Genomic DNA, 23,226 nt, shown 5'->3' on the forward strand with positions numbered 1-23,226 from the left:
TTGATCTTCCACAATGACTTAAAATATACAAATTCATGCCTTGGCCGTCATCATTATTCTTATAGCCCAGATCAGACGATAGAAGCATTTCTCTCACCTGTATAAAGCCTAGACGTCATATGAAAGAGTCTGAGCCAGCCAAGGGGTGGGAACGCGCAGGGATTGGATCAGCACGAGCGAGGCACCGAGAACGATCATGGAAACCTTATGAACCATGCTAGACTTTTGCTGCATCCAATTGAACACGAACACTAAAGTACATCAAATCACATTGTGTATGCAGTATAGGCCAGTACATGCATTATTATTTTGTATATTCTCAATAATAGTTGTAACATGTCGCTATACTGCATGATCATGAATGCAAGATGACACTATAGGTGCCCAATAAAATGACACTATTGGAGCCCCCCCCCTAACCCTAACCCTAACCCCCCCCCCTCCATAGCCTATTGATCTATGGCCTGGCTACTTAAAATGCCCATGTAATTCAGCCTGTCATTTAGCTGTTTTATCAGCCTCTTGGTAAGGTGAGTATTTGTCGTCTTGCATCTCAAATTGTAGGCATAGGCATAATTACTGTACATCATCGTTGAGTAGACCGAAGTTAGCAGCATCGTTTCTCTCTAATGACTCTAATATGACCATTCTAGCACTAATCAGCACAAACTCAACAATCCTTCATATAGTGTTAATTAAGTTAATTGGAGTCAGAATATATTAAGACAGTACATAACAGTAACAGTACATAGCCACATACAACCCTTCATATTGTAACTGCCATCCTATAAGGCCCTACATCTCCTCTATAGTTAACCACCTTACAAACTGCAGAATGTAAAATGGAGATCATACTACATGGTGGGACTAGAAAGGCCAGCTGTGGAAATTCAAACAGGCTTGTTAATTAGGCTTGAAGGACCAGCTTTGACCACTAGCTGGCCGCTAGTCAGCCTTGGCACGCACTGCTACCGCTGTTGAAAAGCAGCTATTGTGTCAACTTTTTATTTTCTTCCCTGCTTTATTTAATAGACTGTATCAGTGGCAGAAAAATGTGGGCACAATGTAAATACAGACCACATGTTAACACACTCTCAGACACAGATCCCCCCCCCCCCACACACACACACACACAAAGTGGCAAGTTTAACCAGTTGAGTCATTGCATTTACATTTTTATACCATTCTCCCACCCCTTGGTCACTCACCCTCTCCCCTACGGGCCCTGCTTCTCCAGGGGCTCCTGGGGCTCCGCTGGGGCCTTTCACACCCTGAGCAGTAAAACAGGCAGAGACATGTTGGGAGCCCTCTGTGAACATGGTGTATATGCTGTCATCGTGAACAACTTTGATGATTGTGAAATGACTAATGTGATGATTGTGAAATGACTTGCCATCTTACCTCAGGTCCACGGGAACCTGGCTCTCCTCGGTAGCCCTTCAGTCCAGATACTCCACTTCCACCCTTTCAAGGGAGAGAGGGAGAGAGAGAGAGAAACTGAATACTTAGGCTATTATCCAATGAACCGGATGGACTGATGATCAGTTCAGTATTGATCCACATACAGTATATCACCATAGTCACAACAATATCCACCATATCCTGTGCTGTAACAAAATCACCTTAGAGGATTGTTAAGATATGGAACTGGAACAGAAATGAAACAGGCTATAACTCTGAGTTTATAGGCTTGCAACACTACAAACATCTATTTTTTAGGGTTAGGGTTAGGGTTACCTGTTACCAGAAGATAATCTATGAGGCGGCCAGAGAAAGCCATCGGATGATGCCACACTTGCTATGTGTATTATTAAAAGGTATACGGTTAATTTTATAAAGATTTTGTGTTTCTATGACATTGCTTATTTATGACCTCAATGGTTGTATATTGATATACTTAAAGGGATGTTCCTGTTACGATTCCCCCTCCCAACCAACACCACCTCGAGGCCGTGGCGGTCATCGCTGGAGCGTCTGCCCAGTCGACAGCTCACCTGGATCCGATCCCCAATCAACGCACCTGCAGCCCATCCCCAATCACCGCCCTATAAGAACCCTGCCTGAACTCCACTCCAGTGCCAGATCGTACTGTGTCCATGGTAACCTTCCCAGTAACCCGCATTACGTTTCGAGCCTTTGATATCCTCTCGTGTTCCTTGTGTTTGTTTGTGTTTCACCGCGTTCTCTTGTGCCCATCCAGATACCTCGTCCTCCCTGGTTTTCCCCTCGTCGACCCTTCCACGGACCTAGCTCCCTTACCTATTACTGGACCTCCCTGCCTCCCGACCATCTGCCTGTCCGACTACCCGTTTGCCTGCCCGACCATCTGCCTGTCCGACTACCCGTCTGCCTGCCAAGGAACTAATGTTAAATAAGTGGAACATCCTTTTAAAACTGGAGGAGGTCTATAAAGCAGCTATCAGCGATCCTAACAAGCCTCAGTTGTCACTTGAGGAATTATAACAAAAGCCTGTTCAAACCACAACAAAGCATCCAAGTCATCACTTCTCTTTACTGAGAAGAAGCAATGTACAGTTTGTATAAGTGAGATTGTCCCGATTACAGGAGGGTGTGGCTGGCTAACCAGACAAAAGAACAAATTATGTCCAGTAACATAATGGAAAAACAACACTCACCTGTGAGCCCACGTCCCCTGGCTGGCCTTCATGACCCTGAGCTCCAGCAGGGCCTGGGTCACCCTGAAGGGATGAAAGCATTATATCTGGTTAAAACACACCCTTTTCTCCTCATCAAAAACATCCCTGCTTGAAAGATACAGAAATTCTCAGGTTTCGAAATGAATGACACATAGACTATTTCAGGGGCTGTCATTCCCTGATCTCTACTGATTAAACATAGTCATTTATTCATAGTGATTAGAAGGTTTGAATTTTACATCGTGCACATTTGTGATACAGTCTCCAATTTGTATAAGAGCTTGCTTGTTTTTACTGTCAAAATGACCTCCAATTTAACAGAAAATGCATAGCTTCAAAATCAACAATAAATGTGTAAAAATAAATAGTTCTACATGTTTGGGTACAAGACAAAGTTTGAGTGACTTAAAGCCTGATGGAAGGCTGAAGTGGAGGAGGGGGCTGAAGGGAGGTGGGGGCTGAAGGGAGGTAGGGGCTGAAGAGAGGTGGGGGCTGAAGAGAGGTGGGGGCTGAAGGGGGTGGGGGCTGAAGGGAAGTGGGGGCTGAAGGGGGTGGGGGCTGAAGGGAAGTGGGGGCTGAGGGGGATCGGGGCAGGAGGCGGGTCGGGGCAAAAGGGGGGTGAGGGCTGGAGGGAGGTGGGGGCTGAATGGGTACCTTCTCCCCTTGAGTGCCGTGTACTCCTGGAGGTCCTCTGAGCCCCATCTCTCCTTTTTCACCCTTGAGAGACAGAGAGACAAGACAGTAAGAGGGAAAGAGTGAAAGTAGGTGTGAAAGAGAGAAAGAGATAGGCCAACAACTTGAACATGATACAGTAGTAGAACAATAGTGCTTTTTGGAAAGTGAGACAAAAAAAAAAAATGACCCACTGTGTAACGGTACACACAAATCATGGTAGTACCTCGGTTTTCACGGTTCGGTATGTTTTACTGAACAAACAATGGGTCTTTCTTTGTTTCCTTGTTAGCGAGAGGCTGCTTAAATGCCACAGGGAGCTGGGTTTGCACTTAACTCGTTTTTTTTTCTTGTACCTGTGACAGTTCATCTGCGTTCGTACTGGCTAAGATTACTTCAACAAAAAGTTCTGCACGTGCAGTGGTTAAAACAACGCTGCATTCGTTGTGTGGACCGTTACACCCCGATGATCTACAGTATGTCTCTGTTATGATTCTGTGTAATCCAGAGTAATCTATTGAGTTATGTATTCCTGTGTCATTTTGCAGATTATTAGTAGCCTACAGTGTTGCTTTCCTTCGTAATTTGCACTGATTGAAAACTTTGACATCCATACCTCTGTGCCAGCTGCTCCAGATGGGCCGAAGTCCCCCTGCAAAGATGTACATAGAAATTGGGCTCATTGTCTAAATGCTTTTTTAATCTGTTCATTTGACTTATACCAATTCACATAGATATTCTTCATGCTATTAAAAGTGCTGCTTTTCAAGTTAGGGTGCTTTTTTATTGCGAAAATACCACAGGCACCAACATGGACACGGACCTGTCTGTGACTATGATCTTGGTGTTGAGGAAGCAGTGGAAGGGATTGTAACGCGCAATACTTACATCATCTCCTCTGTCACCTTTATTTCCACCCCCCCCCATTGATCCAGGCTCTCCCTTTAGACAGAGGGCAGAAATACAGTCAAAGAGGCAACCTCTACTTCTTGTGATTGATTCATTGATTGATTGTTCTTAAACACCAATATGAAAATTGTTTACAATAAGGATGTCATGACAGGAATACATTAACATAGACACATTCAACAGTACATTATGTTAAGTTGCGATCCTGAACCTTGTACCTTGGTTGGTTGACTGATTTATTGATTGGTTGATTGATTGATTACCTTGGCTCCAGTAGGTCCAGATACTCCAGGAACGCCTGGCTCTCCAGGGGGTCCCGTTTCTCCCTGTGTACAGACACACACACAGAATCATCAGCTCCAACATGACATTCAAACTAAATCTCACACACACTAACATCACATGGAACAAACAAGATACTGGATGTTGTGTTGTTACCTTTTGTCCAGATAAACCGTAAGACCCTGAGTCTCCTTTCTGTCCCAGAGGTCCTGGCTCACCCTATCAGAAAGAGCACCCATTACAAACAACAGCCCCTCAAATTTGGCAGAAGAATAATCTAGATATACTTAACAGCAATGTTTTCTGTCCAAATGGGACATTGTGGTTAACTTCCCAGAGACAAGACCCCTCACATCCTCTCCTCCTACTCAGACCATAAACAGACATGAAGAAACAATGGTGCACTCATCTGAAAGGCTAATGGCCTTAACCATGCCAGAACAAATACAGTAGATAAGATTCATTTCTTTTTTTTTCTCAAGCTTATATTTCTAAAGTTATATTTCTAAATCTATGTGTTTCACTATGGGATTGGCAGCCAAGTGGTTTTGGCTCAGGAGAAAGCATGCTGGGAAAAAAAGACCTCTCCTTTTGATACTGCTTACAGCCTCACTTCCTAACATGGAAGTACAGCAACTGAGAATGTTGAACGTTAATGAGATGAATGTCTCCTTCAACTTCATGTCTCAAGTCTGGCGTAGTCTTTGACAACAGCCCAGAGATAGAGTAGAAATGTACTGTATGTGCTCAGTCATATGACCCCACACCTTATTCTATGGACTTACCTCTCCCCCCTCATCTCCTTTACAACCAGGCAGTCCTACAACACCACGGTCACCCTACAGAGAGAGAGAGAGTGAGAGAGAGAGGGGAGAAAATAAAGAGAGAGAAAGAGATACAGAGAGTCAAAAAATCAAGTGAGTGTCATGCGTTATCTGACGTAGAGTCAGATACTCATGTTAGCTTGAGCACCTCTTATTTTCAGAAGGGAATAGAGTCATAATCTGCACAAAAATGTATATATATTGTTATATATTTTCTTTCCTGTATGTCTATCTAGCTTATGGCATAAAATACCTTTTCTGTATAACAAACTGTGCATCTTTGTCTCTGGGAACAACATCAACAGATGTAGCATGTTTTAATGAGTGCCTGAGAAGTCTGTATAATTATTTTGCCAATAAAACACATACATAAAAATGGGTCATAATGTAACCTAATTCCGTGGCTCTTCATTATTCCACCCTGTTGGGTTGGAAAAAATCATTGGTGTATGTAGTTCGAACAACATTAAAATTAGGCTGAATTTCTATGGTATTTTTTCCTGAAAGTGTTATAGGGGAGACTGGGTCTTAAAGTCACAGTTGGTTTTTACAGGGCTCATAATTCCAAAATGTAGCAGCGTATTGTGACTTGATTTTACGATGAAAAGTGTATCCTCATCATTGTGTCGAAACAATGTTCACGTCTTTTGCTTTATATCATAAACCTTCACAGATTTGTAAAAATCATAAATGAATATGCTTGTTTGATAAGAAGAGGAAAGAGCTATATGGTGCTAATATGATCTTGACGAATGACCCGGTTTGGGTCGAAAAGTTGTTCTCATAAACGACACATTACAGGAGCAGCAACCAGTGGATCTCTCTCATTTCTCTACTGTTGTCACTTCCATCCAGAACCTGGGTTATGTTTGTTGAGTTGTGCGCATACTATCCCCCTTGTTTGAATATGACATGATGTTTGGTTATGATGCAGTATTATGATGACTGTCATTATTGTTTCTCTGTATTATCATTATTCCCGATTGCCCTATTGTCCACCGGAAGATTTTTAATTAATTATGTTATGTGAGTTATGTGATTACCGCAAAATAGGCTCTAGCAGGGATGGAACAAGCTAAGTCTGTAGACAATAAATTCAATATTGACCTGTAATTCATTCTCAACTTGTTTTCCCTCAAACTCTTTAAATCATCCTGGAATATGAGTGTGTATAAGAACTGGAGTTGTTGTTCTCAGAGTGTAGCCTGAATCACAATTGAATTAATTAAAAGGTTTTGATTATCTTGTTTTTCTGTTCTTTGTAGGTTTACAGAGCGACGCCCATGTTAAATACATATGAATGAGAGGGCCATGTGTTATGGGAAAGGTAAAGAACAAACCGCAACGCCTTCCTTCCCGTCCACTCCATCCACTCCTTTTTCACCCTAGGACAGAGAAAGAATAGGCTCAACAGAGAAGTCCATCTCGCCACAGCTTTTGAGTGCATTGAATTTTGAATTCAGTAGATGACAATGTGAATTGAATACAAAACGTGAGTGAGTGAGTGAGTGAGTGAGAGAACAACTGTGTGGCTCAGTTGGTAGAGCATGGCACTAAAGACAGTAAGGTTGTGGGTTGAATTCCTGCTGAGACCATATCAACTCTCTGTATTGTAAATACATTTGGATACAAGCGTCTGCAAAATTGCATACATAATGCATCTGCTAAACGGCATATCTAAATAATCAATGGTTTGATAAGATCGACAACACACCTTTTGTCCAGAAGCTCCTCTTGGACCCTATAGGGTGAGCAAATGAAAGAACAAAGACTTGACAGCTGATCATACTATATAGTTAACTGTAGTACTAATGTTATACGTGAATTACTATCAGTCAAATGGCAGTGAGAGAGATGATATCTTACTCTGTTACCAGTAGAACCACGGTCACCCTTAAAAGAAAGAGAGTGATACAACAGGTAAGAGATACAATGTAAAGCTCTCCCAGCACTTGGAATAGTGTTAATAAGCTGCTCGTAAACTGTTATTGTTCAACATTCTGAAAACGATCAGTTCCTTATCATGGCATTGTTATGGGCTTGTATTTGTATAAGTGTTACCTTACCTCTGGGTAAGCCTAACAACTGTGATCAAGTGTAAAACATTTTTGGGGGATTTTAGCAACTTCTAAGCAATTCAAAAGCACTTCTGTACCTCATGTATTGAACCAAATTAAAAGCTAGGAACATGAGGAGTATGTTCCATTATGGCATTTTGTCCCTCTTAGTCTGTTTCCAATGTATCTCAAAATCCACAAAATCTTCATCTGGTATGAACACCATCAAAAAGGGAACCCCCTCAACAAATCACACATGCCTAATTATTCATTATTTACTTGGTATTCTAGTTCAGAAACACAGCATTAGAATTGCTAGCTTGTTAGCTGCTATCCTGTTGTTGGTGCCTTAACTCTGGGCTGTATTCCTCATGCACAAAACGTTCAATGAGTGTTACAAAAAATGCAAGGGTGTTGAAACCTCCTTCAGGGTGAACTAGCTGTTCAATTAAAAATGAATGTTTTCTGCATTTTGGTCAATTACTTGGAATCTTGACAGTTACTGCAAAAGTTACTGTTTACAATCATTACTTATATCCTGATGGATAAATGGAATTCATTCCTCAAAACGTGCAAAGGGAAACTTCAGAAGTCTTATAAATGTATGATAACAAGTATGATAACGTTTGATGATCACTAATATTGAAATGTAATATCCATTTAAACCAAGGCAGGGCTACTCATCATGATAGCGTAATTCCAAATGACCTCCAATAAAGCCAGCATCATAGGCTATAGATTCAAGGCTAATTATGACTCTGACCTTTTCCCCCCTGTGTCCTGGAGGTCCCTGGTCACCTGCTGTTCCCTGAGAGAGAGAGACATGATCAAAATGATGTCCAAAGTCATTTCATATTCATGCTATTTCATGCTGATATTCTGCTACTGTGTCTCACACCAAAACTACATTTAAGACCCTGTGCAATCAAAATCATTTTATATTACCTCTGACTCTCCACATGATGCTCTTATATTAAAAATGCATTCCATAACGTTTGTTGCTTATTCTTTAAGTCACATTACGCTTAAGTGTTGTCTGTATGGCTTATCATATGATAATATATTTTGTATACCTCATTGGACACACAGTGTGCACATTTGTGAATGCAAATGTTTTAACTAGTGGCTGAAATTATACAAAAGCTCTGTAGAGCATCTTCAAGGCAGGTAGCCTGGAGGTTAAAGAGGCCGGCCAGCAATCGGAAGGTTGCTGGTTCGATCCCCGCTCCAGGAGGGACCTGGATGTGAGCTGGTGACTGGAGGGTTGCCGGCATGATATCCAGGTCCCTACCACTGCTGTTGTGCCCTTGAGCAAGGCACTTAACCCCGAATTGCTCCAGGGGCGCTGACTTGGCTGACCCAGAGCCCAGCGCTCTGTTCTCCCTGGGGGGGTGTGCACGTGTGTTGTCTCAGAGGGGGGGGTGTGCAGTGCGTGTGTTGTCTCGGGGGGTGTGTGTGCAAAAAGACCCATTCCAACAATTGATGTGAATTGATTGCATGGCAAATAAACAGTCTTTCTTTCTAAAGTATATCATCCATTTGAGATTTTGAGTGAGAGCTTTTATCCCGATATAACACTGGACTTGATATTGGGGGTTTATCAGACAACATTGCCTAAGTAAGCAGCTATGTATGCCTCAGATACAATTTGTTGAAAATAGACTCCAAGACTGTATTTGACTCCAGGGACATGAACCTCATGCATAGCTGCCAATATCAGCCAGGCTGTGTTATAAAGCCCACCTTTGCTCCCAAACTTCCGGGTTTCCCTGCAATCCCATGTCGCCCTGGAGTTCCCTGGAAAAAGAACAAGCACATGTTTTTTGTCGTGTTTTTGTCATTTTCAACAGTCTGCCTCGGAAAACCAAGAAAAGGGATAATGACCAAAAAAATAAAAAGGATAATGACTAAGAAATAAAGGAATGGAATAAAATAACCAAGATGACCAATACTGACCAATGTTGTTTCTTTTATTGTTAATAACAGCATACATATAACTGTATATAACTTGTGTGTCTTTACAGTGCCTGGGGTGAAAAAATACATAAAATGTTTAACATAAGATGTACTGTAGTCTAGTAAATATAGTGGAACATTGCTTTATGTTCACTCCTGGCCATGAACGACACTGGACATTAGGATGAGTGTAAAATGAGTTATAACATCCACCCTTCAAAGTTGCACTTTCATTATTAGTATACCCTTTCCTGTAGTAATTGTCATTGGCCAACCTCATGTTTAGTCTAATCAGAAAGTATCTAGTATCAGAAAGCATTTATCAGGGTTGATAATTGTGGGGTTTTGGCACATTTTACAGTTGGATTGGTGTGAATACTTGCTTTGAAGGTGTAAGAGCAACAGTGGTTCATAAATTGCATCTTTTGATTCATAGACCTCCATGTTAAAATGTACACTTTCAAGTTTGTATCGTTGAAAAGTGTAATAGGTATCAAAAAAATAAAAGTAACACAAGTTAGACCTCTCTGCACGTCTTAAAGTTGGATTGGTGTGAATAGCTTAAAAGTTGTAGGAGTAGCACTGGGAATAATTGGAATAATAACTAGAAGAAATGTTGTGGGCTTGCAAAGTCTTAGGTTAGAAGATAGATAGATATATAGATAGATAGGATGAGCTTGAGTTCAGTGGAGTGGGTAGACATAATACGCTGAAATGGAACATCACTGGAGACACCCAAACAAACGTTCAGCGCTGCAAAACTGACCTGAAAATATGTGGCTGCTTAATGTGCTCCCACCATAATATAATTGAATATTCTTAATTATTTCGCTTTCTCCATCATCCCAGAAATGGAGACAGTGTATAAAACTGTATATGTTAGAAGATATATTTTCAGCAATATCAATGACTGGTCACAAACATATTTATTACGTTCAACAATCTAGTTTAAATAGCTGTATTTACAGTATCCTAGCGGCCTTCTATACAAGCTTGCTATGTTTGTCTCCAGATATTTTCATTGTCATGGTATTCTTTGATTGCATAATAATCACTTTACCAGCATAATAATAATAATAATAATAATAATAATAATAATAATAAACGTTATTTGTATAGCACCTTTCATACATAAAATGCTTCAAAGTGCTTTAAATTTGAAGCATTAAAACAATAAACAATTATTTTTTTCATCTATGCTGGGTTAGGGTTAGGGTTATGGCAAAATATGACGAAATATATGGCAAGACCAAATAAATACAACAGCAAATACGGCAAGACCAAATAAATACAACAGCATGGATGAAAATAAATGAAAACAAATGAGTAGAAATACATTTAATAAAATAAATAAAATAAAAACTTTTGGTTTTTAGGGGGTAAAGCACAAGCTAAAAATGGGTTAGCTAAAAGCCTTCCAGTAAAGGTATGTTTCAAGCTCTTTTTAAAAAATGGCCACAGAGCCTGCCTGTTTGACATACATGTACAGGGCGTTCCACACTTCTGGTGCATAATACCTAAAAGCAGCTTCCCTTCTTTGTTTGTGGAGTACTTTGGGCACGATTAAAAGACCAGCATTGGAGGATCTAAGGGCTTTTTGTGGTTGATTGTATATAAAAAATTCAGAGATGTATGAAGGTGCTATGCCATTAAGAGCGTTGTAGATAATTAAAAGGACCTTAAAATTAATTCTAAAAGAAACAGGGAGCCAGTGCAGTTGAGCAAAAACAGGAGTGAAGTGTCATCTCTTCTTGGTCTTAGTTAAAAGTCTAGCAGCAGAATTCTGTATGAGTTCCAATTTCTTTATAGACTTTTTTGGGAGACCAGTAAAAAGTGCATTGCAGTAGTCCAACCTACTAGTGGTAAAAGCATGAATTAGTTTCTCAGCATCCTGTTGTGTTAAAAATGGCCGTACTTTGCCAACGTTTCTCAGGTGGAAGAAAGCTGTCTGGGTCACTTTACTAATATGTTTAAAACTTAAATCCGAATCTAAAATGACACCGAGACATTGAACTTGTGATATGGTCTGTTGAGCCAGGCTCCCGAGCTTACTAAAAAGGGTGTCTCTTTGATTTTAGTCCAAGTAAAAGTATCTCTGTTTTATGCAATGGCTGTCTGGGTTTGTTGGCTCAACAGAAATGTATAGTTGGGTATCATCTGCGTAGCTGTGAAAATTGACATTATGTTGACTAATGATGTTACCTAATGGAACCATACACAGGGAAAATAGCAAGGGACCAAGACAGCTCCCTTGGGCTACACCGAAAGGTAAGTTATGTTTTACACACATGGTGCCCTAGACCAGGGGTTACCAGCCTTTTTGAACCTGAGAGCTACTTCAAGGGTACTGAGTAATACGAAGGGCTATGTTTGATACAAACTTCCCATATTGTGCCGCTTTGCCGTCGCCAGTCACCCCGCAAATGAGACATACACACTTGTCTTTCACTATCGTAAAAAATAACTCTTCCTCCCAATCATTGTGAAAATGATAAGTTTTCTTTCGCTTTTCCGCCATGTTTTTCTTCATTTTGGGGGTAAAACCCGCATCTAGCTCCCCATTGTAGCTGCACTCGCTAGCTTGTCTCAGCAAAGAGTGCGCGCGATATTGAACTTTCCAGACAGAGTTCAGAGTTCATAAAACATTTTTGTTTTTAAAAATGTATATTCAATATTGTCATTGCCATCAAATCTACATCAATGCAAGTGTTATTGATTCAAAAAGAACATCAACACAATTAAATACAAATTTAATTTAGAAAGAGCTCCATGGTGACTGGTGCTATTTTTAGAACATGTCCTGCGGGCGACTCACGTGGTCCCTGTGGGCGACCAGGTGCCCGCGGGCACCGTGTTGGCTACCCCTGACTAACATAAAATTCATAAAAATGTTGGTTTGAAACCAGTTTAAAACACTATCAGAGAGACCAACCCAGTTCTCAAGGCGGTGAATTAAAATGTTATGATCAATGGTGTCGAATGCTGCACTAAAATCTAAAAGAATAAGGATTGACACTTGGTTTAAGTCAGTAGCAAGTCTAACATAATTTACTATTTTGACTAAGGATGTTGAGGAGCTGGTCTGAGTTACAATTTTGCTTGAGTTCAGATTGTGTAATATTGCTAAAACATCTAAATTTCGGGGGGCTGTTTTTGAGTGTGTCACTAAACATATTAGCTTTATTAGCAATGCCCGCCCTTACAGACGTGACTTTGTCTTTAATGAAGCTTGCAAATTCTTCACATTTCAAAGCAGATGCCTGACTGAGTGTGTCGAAGAGGGTTGGATTTAGTAGTCTATCAATGGTGGAGAACAAAACCCTAGAGTTTCCACTATTCTCTGTAATCATTTTAGAGAAGTGGGTCCTTCTCTCATTTCTAACAGTTTTATTATAAGTTTGTTTTGTCATGATTCGTTAAGGCATTTAGTAGGACATAAAAAAATACACAATTATGATCGGACACACAGTGACATTTATCCCTCTGGAGATGACTAGATCAAGACTGTTACCAAGGTTGTGGGTAGACCCAGTAACATGCTGCTTTAACTCTAGGCTGTCTAAAATATGAAGGAACTTTATGGCTTGGGCATCAGTCTTCTTATTCACAATTATCTGATTATAACTAGTAACTAATGAGCGATGTAAGTTCAGAAAACTGGTTGAGAAAACCTGCCCACAGTTTAGGAGGGCGGTATAATGTTAGTAGGAGTATAGCTGGTTCAGCCTTCAGAGTGAAGGCAATATACTCAAATGAGGAGAAATCACCAAAGCTGACCCTAGTACAAGTATATTTGTTTGAGAAGATAGTTGCAATTCCACCCCCTCATTTACCCTGCCTAATTGAGTGGAAGAAATAGTAATTTAGGGGACAGTTCTCAACAAGGACAGCCACACCGTTCAAGGTGAGCCAGGTTTCAAGAAGAAACAGGAAGTCTAATTTCATTTCAGAGATAAAATCATTGATTTTTGAGAAAGGTCTTAGTGGTGAGAGTTCCTACATTCAGTAGAACCATATTAGTTAAAGATATATCTGCTTGTAGTGGAATATACCGCGGTACAGTTAAAATATTGGGTTGGGTTTCTAAAAAAAAAGTTGGGTTTCTAAAATTGTAATTTTGTCTGGAGCCTTTGTTTTTCACTGTACATTGGGTACAAATCAAAGTCGGGATAGGTCATGGAGATGGAGTCTCTGCATTACAACTACAGGCATATGTCATGGTATTACTTGAAACAGTCAGATCTGAGGTAGTGATGCCTGAAGTTCGCCTGTAGAAAATACTACCAGATCCATTTACGTGAACTGTGTTATTAGAATCGAGACCTGGGGAGCATGGATCAGTGGTACTTTCTACAGCGTGTCAATGCCTGAGGGAGGAGGCCATATTGTCAGAGAGCAATCCGGCTCCTCTTCGGTTTGGGTGTAGACCATCATGCTTCAGTAGGCTTGGCCTCTCCCAGAACAGGCCAAAGTTGTTGACAAAGGGGACCCCTAAGGAGGCACAGTAACCTTGTAGCCAGGTGTGATGGGAGAACAGTCTGGACCATCTCTCAGCACCCCTCTGGTGGGTGGGGAGGGGCCCAGAGATGACGATCCGTTTTCCAGTGTTCAGCAGGGTGGTTAAAAGTGGCTTTAAAATCTGCTTTTAAAGGTTCTGACTATCTAGCTCTGATGTTGTTGGTGCCCACGTGTATGATGATGTTGTTAATCTTGGTATTCCAGGCCAGGATGCTTGAGAATTTGTGGTGGAAGTCATGGACCCTGGTACCAAGGAGATAGTGAACCTTGGAGGGGCCGCCAGATGAAGGGGGAATGTAGATGTCTCTGACCATAGAGCTACCAATGACAAGGATTGAGGTGGTTGAGTCAGGGGGGAGAAGGAGGCGCAGACTGTGTGGAGGGGCAAGGACGAGAGGCAGGGGGCTGAGGAGAAAGAGACTGGATGGGGGGTTGAGGGAGTGCGGATTAGGCGGGGGTTTTGGGGGGAGCAGATTGGCGAGGGGGTTTAGGGGGATGCGACGGGGGCACAGGGGGCCTCATCATCCATAAGTATGGCGAAGCGGTTTTCCAGTTGTAGAGCCTGGACTGGGCCTGAGTGCTATCCAGAACACCTTCCATGATATTTGCCCCTGCCCCTGTTAACTGTTTGCCGTGGCTCAGGCTGGTGTGGGGTGTAGTTGGCCAGCAGATTGGGCTTGGCACTCAACAGAGACCAGGGAGCACCAGCGAGGCCAGGAACAGAATCAGTGCAGGAGAGAGTGGAATCAAGCTGTCCGATGTCTGTATAGGGGCGAGGAGGACCCATGGAGACAAACGAGTCAATAAACTGTTCATCCATCTTAATCTGTTAAAGATTTGTTATTCTGGCTTCAAGTTCGACTATCTTCTGGCTAAATAGAAGACAGGAATTGCAGCCAGGTGCACAGGTGAGGGGAGGCATGAGGGGATGGGGAGACAGAAAACTTTGGCCAGTAACAGGGTATGTACAGGCAATAGGCTAGAAAGTATGAGCGGAGGGGTCGCTGTTTGGCTGGTTAACTGATAGACCAGCTAGTAAGCTAGTCGGTTAGTTAGCAGGCGAGCTGGCAAGCGATAGCAGGCTCTCGGGTGGAGGAGACAGGATACTCCGAGATCGGAGCCCATTGCGGTATTGAAGCCTGGATTTCTTCAGATCTCGACCCACTGGAAGTATTTAACGCTGTGACGAGAGGAGGAATTCAGTGCAGCGGCGGCAGTATGGAGGTATGCTAGGCTACGCAAGCAATTATGGCGTCAAAATAACGTGAAAAATGTGTTGTGTTATATCAACAACTTTGGCAGCAAGTCTGCTTTCCCGTCTATTAGGCAAAAAATCTTTTAAATGGTCAATCCTAATCATGATCGCCCAAGAAATAACAAAAGTTTCGAGACGAAGAGCAGCAACCAAAAAATTTGACAGCATACTCTCACAATGTGTATGACGTCAATTCCCGCACATATACTGTAGTGGTTTCAGTGGGGTATAATTGGCAGCCAAGAGAGTGCATTGCTGTGAAATCATTCTAGGAATATGTTCTGCAGGTCTTCTGTTATTTTATTTTGGAGTTCTGAATGCTCCTTGGCAGTTGCTATAAGAATGGGGCTCCCAGAATGTTAATGCCTTAATCAACATTCCGCCATGTTAACCAGACAAGACTTTTTGGAGTCACAGTACAAAAAACTTAAGAGTTTAAAAAGTTGAATAGGTATCAGAAAGCTTTTATCAGGATAGATAATTTGGAGTTCATGGTACATTTTACAGTAAAACCGCAAAATAGCTTTCATTTGACACCCAATTTGATATGCTCTGATGAACCGACTGAACTCAAAAAGCACCAGTCAATGCGCATGTCAGTGACTGTTATTGTTGCTTGGCCTTTGCACTAAGCACATGCTGTGGGAACTCCAAGATAATCATTGCACCAATGTTGGAGGGAACATCAATAATGTCAGCACTGTCAGTAAATACTACTCAGTCAAGGCTTTTCACTGTCCTGGCGCCCCGCTGGTGGAACGAGCTTCCCACTACTGTCATGACCGCAGAGTCACTACGTATCTTCCGCCGTAGATTGAAGACCCATCTCTTCAGGCTACATCTTAACGGTCCCTCCTAAAGACCTCTTCATCCCCACTACCCCCCTCTACAAGTTTCTCTCCTGTAAAAAAAAACATTAGCATTGTGACTGCCAATGGCCTTAACCCTAACCCTGGTCCGAGCATTGATTACTTTTTCTTATGATGACTGATGTTCACTTACTTAAACAAATGTATTTGTTGTAAGTCGCTTTGGATAAAGGCATCTGCTAAATGCCATAAATGTATATGTAAATAATACTAATGTCACACGTCTTCACACGTCTTGAGGTAGACTGCCGTTGCGATGGCAGTATGAACCTTATAAACACTGGCTTACTGTAGGAAATTCTGATGTATTCCCCAAATCAAGCTACATCAGGCATGTTATGTTTACTCAATATCATTTTGTTTTCACTCAAATTAATAGGAAGTCATCTTACTGTTTCCCCTCCATCACCAGGAATGCCTTGGGGTCCTAGGGGAGCCTGCAGATGAGAATCAGAAAATGTTCTGATTTAATTGTACTGGGGATTCACTGTCAATTAACATACAGAGACGGGAAGTCTACTGCACTGAGATGAGATCTACCAATACAATCACAAATGCAAGGAGTGAGTCTTTTGCATCAAGATCAGGCTTACCTTGCACTCAAATGAACAACACTGGAAATAAATAACACAATGAATCAATAACAGTTATGCATTGCATTGAAAAATCTCATTCACATGAATGAGTTAATAACAACATGAAAACATAATTGTGATAAATATGGAAGTAATGCACAATAAATAGTGTGGTACTGTATGTGGAGACCTAGAATAACTGTAAATGCCATAATGTGAACAGCATATGTAATATTAGCCATGATTAATTAATAGACATGAATATCACCCTTGTCAGCAGATTATATTGTCCTGTGTAAGTAATGGGACAGTGAAGCATTTTATGCTCTTTTGGCTGTATATAATGTTTAAATTGAGCACTCATGTTCATTATTTGGTCGAAAATCTTTTGCATGCAATAACTGCCTGAAGTCTGTTTGTCATTGACCCCACCAGATGCTGGGTGTCTTCTCTTGATGCTCTGCCAGACTTGTACTGCAGCCATCGTCGTTTTGAGTCTTTTTGCTTAAATGTTATCATCAAAAAATGAGAAGCATGTTCAACTTCCACGTTTTGGCCCTGAATAACTCCCTAGTTGCTCCTGTATGGCAGTATGTTTTGGGTCATTGTCTTACTGTTTGATGAAGCACCATCAAGATGTTTCTGTACATTTCAGAATATATCCTGCTGCTGCTATCAGCAGTTACAGCATCAATTAAGACATGTTAGCCAGTTCTAGTGGCAGCTATACATGCCCAAATCATAACACCCCCCTCCACCATGTTTCACAGATGAGGTGGTACTGTATGCTGTAAATCTTGGGCAGTTCCTTTTTTCTCTAAATGTTCCACTTGCAATCACTCTGGCACATGATAATATTCATCTTATCTGTCCACAAGACCTTTTTCTAGACCTGCAGGCTTTTTTGGTACTTTTTAGCAGACTGTAACCTGACCATCCTTTTTGAGGATAATTAGTGGTTTGCACCATGAAGTGAAGCCTCTAGTTCTGCTGGTGACATATTCAACGGATGGTAGACACATTCACGCCTACCTCCTGGAGAGTGTTCCTGATCTGTGGGACAGTTTTTTTAAATATTTTCTTTTTATTATGGTGAGCATTCTTCTGTCATCCACTGTAGAACTCTTCCTTGGCCTACCAGCCTGTTTGCAATTGCTGAGCTCACCAGTGCTTTTTTTCTAAACTGTTGATTTGAACTGTTGATGGCAAGCCTAAGGTTTTTGCTATGTTTCTGATAAAAAATGTTCTGCCTAATAATGGCTTCCTTGACTTTCATTGACACCAGAGTCCAAAGGCAAATGCAAAGCCTAGAATCAATAATAGACATTGACAGCACTCTTATGACTGCACAAATTATATGATGGTACACACCAGACTTATCAGAAACACCTGTCAAGCCAATTGTCCCATTACTTTTACCTTAAATAGGGGACTATGTATAAAAAGTGTTGTCATTTCTAAATGGATAAACCAATATGTACACAAATACCCTAAAATAAAAGCTTATAATCTCTACTTTAACCTCATAGTAATTGTTTGATTTCAAATCCAAACTTTTGGAGTATAGAGCCAAAAGAAGAAAAAATGCTTCACTGTCCCATTACTTATGCAGGGCACTGTATATTGTATAAATACATGTTTTGTTGCATGAGCTGTTTATAGTATGCTGTTTGTGTGATAACGAACATCAAATTCTGCAAGACTCACCAATGGTTCGGAATCCTTGTACTACAGAAAAAAAAGAAGATACAGAGGTTTGATTAGGAACTCACCAAAGAAAAGCACTCAGGTATTAGTATAGATCTATGAAGCTTATAATAAGGATATACAGGAGGGACAGACATACAGGTAGACCAAAACAGCTTTTGTAAATTAAATATTTTATTCAAGGGATCTCATTCCCTGATTGCTACCAATTAAACATAGTCATTACAACCATTAGGAAGCTTGCATGTTACATATTGCACCTTTAAAAGTGGCTTCCAGCAGATGTCATGTGATACTCACCATGGTGGACACAATGGTGTTGATAGTGTTCCTGACTACCTGTGGGTCCTCACTAGTGGCTGACAGGTTGTGCGTGTGCCGCACGTCTGTTGCTATGGAACCTAGTCTGTTGTCCTGTGAAGAGAGAGATGAGAGGTAGAGAGATAGAGAGAGATCAGAAATAACTTTATATCAGACCACTTAAACCTCTAGGTTAGACTGAGCAACTTTAGTCCTTCTCCAGCATTTTCCGTTTTTTTTCTTTTTTCTATTTTTCATATCAGTGTTTGATTTAGGTCCTGGACTCCACCCTCTCATTTGAACCTCATTTCAAACACATGGCTAAAACTGCCTTCTTCCACCTCAGGAATGATGCCCGTCTGTGACCCCCTGTCCTGAGGATCTCTGCATGTATTTGCGGCCACCAACAGACTCCAACACGTTCAGAACTCGCCCTGCTGCTCACTAGAACCCACTCCAGAGACCACATCACTCCTGTCCTCCAAAACCTCCACTGGCTCCCAATCTGATTTAGGATTCAGTTTAAGATTCTCCTCATCACTTACAAAGCCCTAAATAACATGGCACCCTTCTACCTCTATGACTCCTCCAGCACACTCCTACCCACAGTATCCATTCAGCTAATGCCAACCTCCTTGTCCCTATCACCAGAATTAAATACTGGACCTGGGGGGACCAGGATTTCTCAACTGCAGCCCCCACTCTTTGGACCGTCTCCCAAACCACATCAAAGAATCCAGCACGTTCTCCTCCAAACAAACCCGCAAAACCCATCTTTTTAAACTTGCTATTTTTATTATTATTATTATTATTATTATTATTATTATTATTATTATTATTATTCTGTTCCATGCATTACAATGCATGGTCCTCTGAATTCTACCTCCACCAGTCTCCCCTGTTTTAAATGGTAAGGCAGAGGAGCTTGCAAATTGGCACAATGGTGAAGGGCCTTAGGCCACAACCTGTCATGCATTGTCATGACATCTGGCCATAAGGTGGCACAATACCATGCAATTGAAAATGTAAATTTGAAAAAGCCACTACTCTCACCCCGAGAATTCAGAAATTTGGCAAATATGCCTGTCCCTTCACAAGGAAAAGGACCCAGAACTTCCGCCATGATAGATTTGACACTATTTTGACTTTTGTGATAAACACTCAATGACATCTCCTCTGCAACTGCTGGGCCGATCTGCATGACAATTAGTATACAACATCTGTGGAACATCTATCAACTCAAAAATATTTTAGCCAAGCAGCATATACAACATGGCTGCTCTAAATCAATGAACTTTAAAGAGAGTGTGTCCTATTATTTACATGTTTAGAAATCAGACATGGAGGGGGGCATCACAGGGTGGCACTATTAAACATTTTTGGCTTATAACTGTCATGTTATTTTTGCTTATCTTATGAAACATTTTACTTGGACAGACATTTGTCCATAGATCATGCACACCAAATTTCATGGCCATCCGCTAAAGCAGCTTTAGAGAAGAAGATGTTTAAAGTCTGCTCCAATACTGAAAACACAACAGAATATGTGCTTTTCTCAGACTTTTCAAAATGACAGGAAACGAGTTACCAGATGATGGGGTGTGATGGCCACACTGAAGATGCGGATGTCCATGGCCCTGGCCTCAGACACAGCGTAGGCCACGCCACCACATGGCTCCTTGTAGCCGTCCAACGGGTGCCCGTCTGTAACCACCACCATGTACTTGTTACCATGGTGAGGAGAGCTAAAGAAGAGTTGAACAAAGAAAGAAAGGCAAAACAACAGAATGAGTGTGACTCAAATAATAATTTATAAAATGTATGATTGTGGAGTATGCAATTATTTCACACACAAGCCTTTGGGGAGGAGTCCTGTGTGATAACCCTAACCCCAGGCATCCATGCAGACATAAATATATTTACACTTAGATCGTTAGATAGATAGATAGACTACTCAATCAAATGACCAATGTGCTCACCCTGTCATGAGCTGCCCAGTTGCCACAGAGATGGCACAGTCGGTGTGGGTGCCCTTGCCGATGTAGTGGATATCCTGTAAGGCTCTCCTGAGTTGGGCTCTACCGCTGGCCTCCTTAGTGCTGGTCAGTTCCTTCATCACCTTCACCTCATCACTGTAGTGCAGCACTCCCACGCTCCACGTGAGGTTACGGTCGCAGCGGTAGTACCTGTGTGTGTGTTTTGTGTGTAAAGACAAAGCACGGTGCATTTCATGGATTTTCACATACACACCCAGATTGAGCCTCGTCCTGGGTTAAATAACAACAATATAAAATCTTCATTGAAGATTCATTTTAGCATAGGACTAGGCTTCATCTGTGTCTGGGGAACCAGCCCGTGGAGTGAACAGAAAACTAAATATGGCATATTGCAATTCAGAAAGTGTGTACGTATTTTAGGTAACAGTATGATGACATTAGCAGTAGGATCAATCAAGGCCTCATTTATGATTGTTTGAAAATCATAAAACATCACTGTGCAGAGACTTCTTGCCAAAACCCAAGCATATGTCGTCCCACTTATTACACCCTGATATTATTATTATTATTATGGTTAGTCAATGGACGATGAATTGGCTGCTACCAAGAACCAGTCTGTATCTGGCATTGGGCCTTGTTTTGACTGGCTCATCCTCTATCTCCTTGAGGCTGGACGATGGCAACGCACTCTTCCACATACAGAGACTCTAATACAGTGCCCTGCATAATTAATATCACAGTGAAGCATTGTTCTTTTGGCTCTACACTCCAAAAGTTTGGATTTGAAATCAAACTATTTATATGAGGTTAAAGTAGAGATTATTTTATCAGATGGTATTTGTGTTTCTTGAATGCTTTCACCATTCAGAAATTACAACAGTTTTTATGCATAGTCCCCCTATTTCAGGGTACCCTAAAGTGATGGGACAATTGGCTTGACATGTGTTTCTGGTTTGTCAGATGTGTTCCTTCACATCACATTTGTGCAGTCATAAGAGAGCTGTCAATGTCTAATATTGATTCTTAGCTTTGCGTTTGGCTTTCAAGTCTGCTATTGGTGTTTGTTAATACAGGTTTATTTTGTACTATGTACTATGTATTTTGTACTATGACATGTACATTTTTTTTAACTTATGTTCTCTCTAACAACTGGAGTGTAACATGGCAACATACGTAACATACGTAACATAGCCTAATGAGAATATATTTACAGCCTACGGTAAGTTCACAGCCTCATTAGACAGATCACAGAACCATGATGACTTATCTCTACTGCGATAAGTGAGGTAATCAGGATGATAAGGAAAAATGGCAAAACTGTCAAAGAGTTTCCAATCACCCTGCCATTATCTGGAGTTCTTGCGACAGGGAAAACTATCCAAAGTCATTGCCATCAGAGCCTGGTATTGAACTCCCAGACCCTTCTCATTATGAAATGAATTTTAGCACCAATGATCCCGCCACAGGTTTAGCTGAACCATCCTTTCTGAGTGTATAAGGGGCATGCTTTTATAGTAACAATAAAAACATTTATTTTGGGGCCGCGCACCACACTAAACAGAAATACCACTACACCCCTGATTACAGCGGAACACTATTTTAAGCAAGGCTCTGCAAACGCAAACCATTTTCTCTCTCATTTTCATTGTCCTACACAGGTTATGTCCCCGTTCAATCGCACTCTGGCATTGTTAATAAATCAATGGGCATATTTAAATAGGCAGCAACCTACAGTACCATATGGGGTGGGGTGGAGAAGGTAAGGAAGGATTGGTCTCCTTAGTTCTTTCCTAACTTTTCCTAAGAGAGAGAGAGATGCATGATGACTACAAGAAACGGTATTAGAGTAGATAATGATATTAGTTCCCAGCTTTCCTAAAAATTCCTAACTTTATTCTGTAATCCATAGGCTGCATTATCAAAGCCGACTCGTGCTTATTCATGTCAAAATACCACTAAAACATTTTCCCTGATTCTCCTTGCTGCCCATATGAGAGGTTAGAGAGAATGTTTGATGACTACATCAAATGATATCAGAGTAGATTATGGTAGATATAGATATTTGAAAAACACCAGTTGGTTCCGGTTAAAATAACTTGATATTTAAAAAATGTCCATTCTTCATCTTCCTGTAATTCATGAGCTGATTGGGTATCTAATCAGCTCGATCTTGCCAAATAGAGGAGACATTTTTTCAAACATCTTTCACAGCTCTTGTCACCACCTTGCGGTGGCTTTCACACTTCTTTCAGCACTTCACACACTTTACAAATCATGTCTGCCACAGCAGTGGCATTGAAGTAACCCATCGTTGCAACGGCCGTATAATCCTTGTAAAGTCTCACCTACTGTTTCAAGATTCATATTCAATGTTCCCTTTGCTCTTATGCTGCTCTTAAGATTAACAAACATTGTCGTCCAGTCGACTCGGTTCGATATCTCACTATGGGATATGCACCCCTGCGTACCCTATTCCATATTCAATCATGCCTGGAACAAGCCGGGAGTGCTTTCCATGGCTGACCCTGCCCTAGCCCAGCCTATAAAGGCTCATGCACAGCGCGACCATTTAATTCTTTTTTACTCTTCACTTGCTTATTCGCATGCCCGTCTGCAATGTTCCAATAGAACCTAGCTTAACTGTTCTA

General features: G+C 41.2%; 1 protein-coding gene across 1 annotated transcript in view; it reads right to left on the reverse strand.

Moving 5' to 3' along the window:
• The window catches only part of LOC310810479 (collagen alpha-1(VI) chain-like), a 42,191-nt gene that overhangs the window by 13,228 nt on the left and 5,737 nt on the right, over positions 1-23,226 (reverse strand). The window contains exons 4-23 of the mRNA XM_083678251.1: positions 20,561-20,767; positions 20,170-20,326; positions 18,582-18,695; positions 18,282-18,302; positions 16,593-16,613; positions 16,392-16,436; positions 9,145-9,198; positions 8,165-8,209; positions 7,211-7,237; positions 7,059-7,085; positions 6,685-6,729; positions 5,306-5,359; positions 4,677-4,739; positions 4,502-4,564; positions 4,218-4,271; positions 3,946-3,981; positions 3,312-3,374; positions 2,637-2,699; positions 1,402-1,464; positions 1,209-1,271 (exon numbers count right to left, since the gene is read on the reverse strand). Coding sequence (XP_083534377.1) covers positions 1,209-1,271; positions 1,402-1,464; positions 2,637-2,699; positions 3,312-3,374; positions 3,946-3,981; positions 4,218-4,271; positions 4,502-4,564; positions 4,677-4,739; positions 5,306-5,359; positions 6,685-6,729; positions 7,059-7,085; positions 7,211-7,237; positions 8,165-8,209; positions 9,145-9,198; positions 16,392-16,436; positions 16,593-16,613; positions 18,282-18,302; positions 18,582-18,695; positions 20,170-20,326; positions 20,561-20,767 — 1,285 coding nt within the window. The remainder of the gene's footprint in view (positions 1-1,208; positions 1,272-1,401; positions 1,465-2,636; positions 2,700-3,311; positions 3,375-3,945; positions 3,982-4,217; positions 4,272-4,501; positions 4,565-4,676; positions 4,740-5,305; positions 5,360-6,684; positions 6,730-7,058; positions 7,086-7,210; positions 7,238-8,164; positions 8,210-9,144; positions 9,199-16,391; positions 16,437-16,592; positions 16,614-18,281; positions 18,303-18,581; positions 18,696-20,169; positions 20,327-20,560; positions 20,768-23,226) is intronic.

Source organism: Argentina silus (assembly GCF_951799395.1).
Source record: "Argentina silus genome assembly, chromosome: 10".
Taxonomy (NCBI): Eukaryota; Metazoa; Chordata; class Actinopteri; order Argentiniformes; family Argentinidae; genus Argentina; species Argentina silus.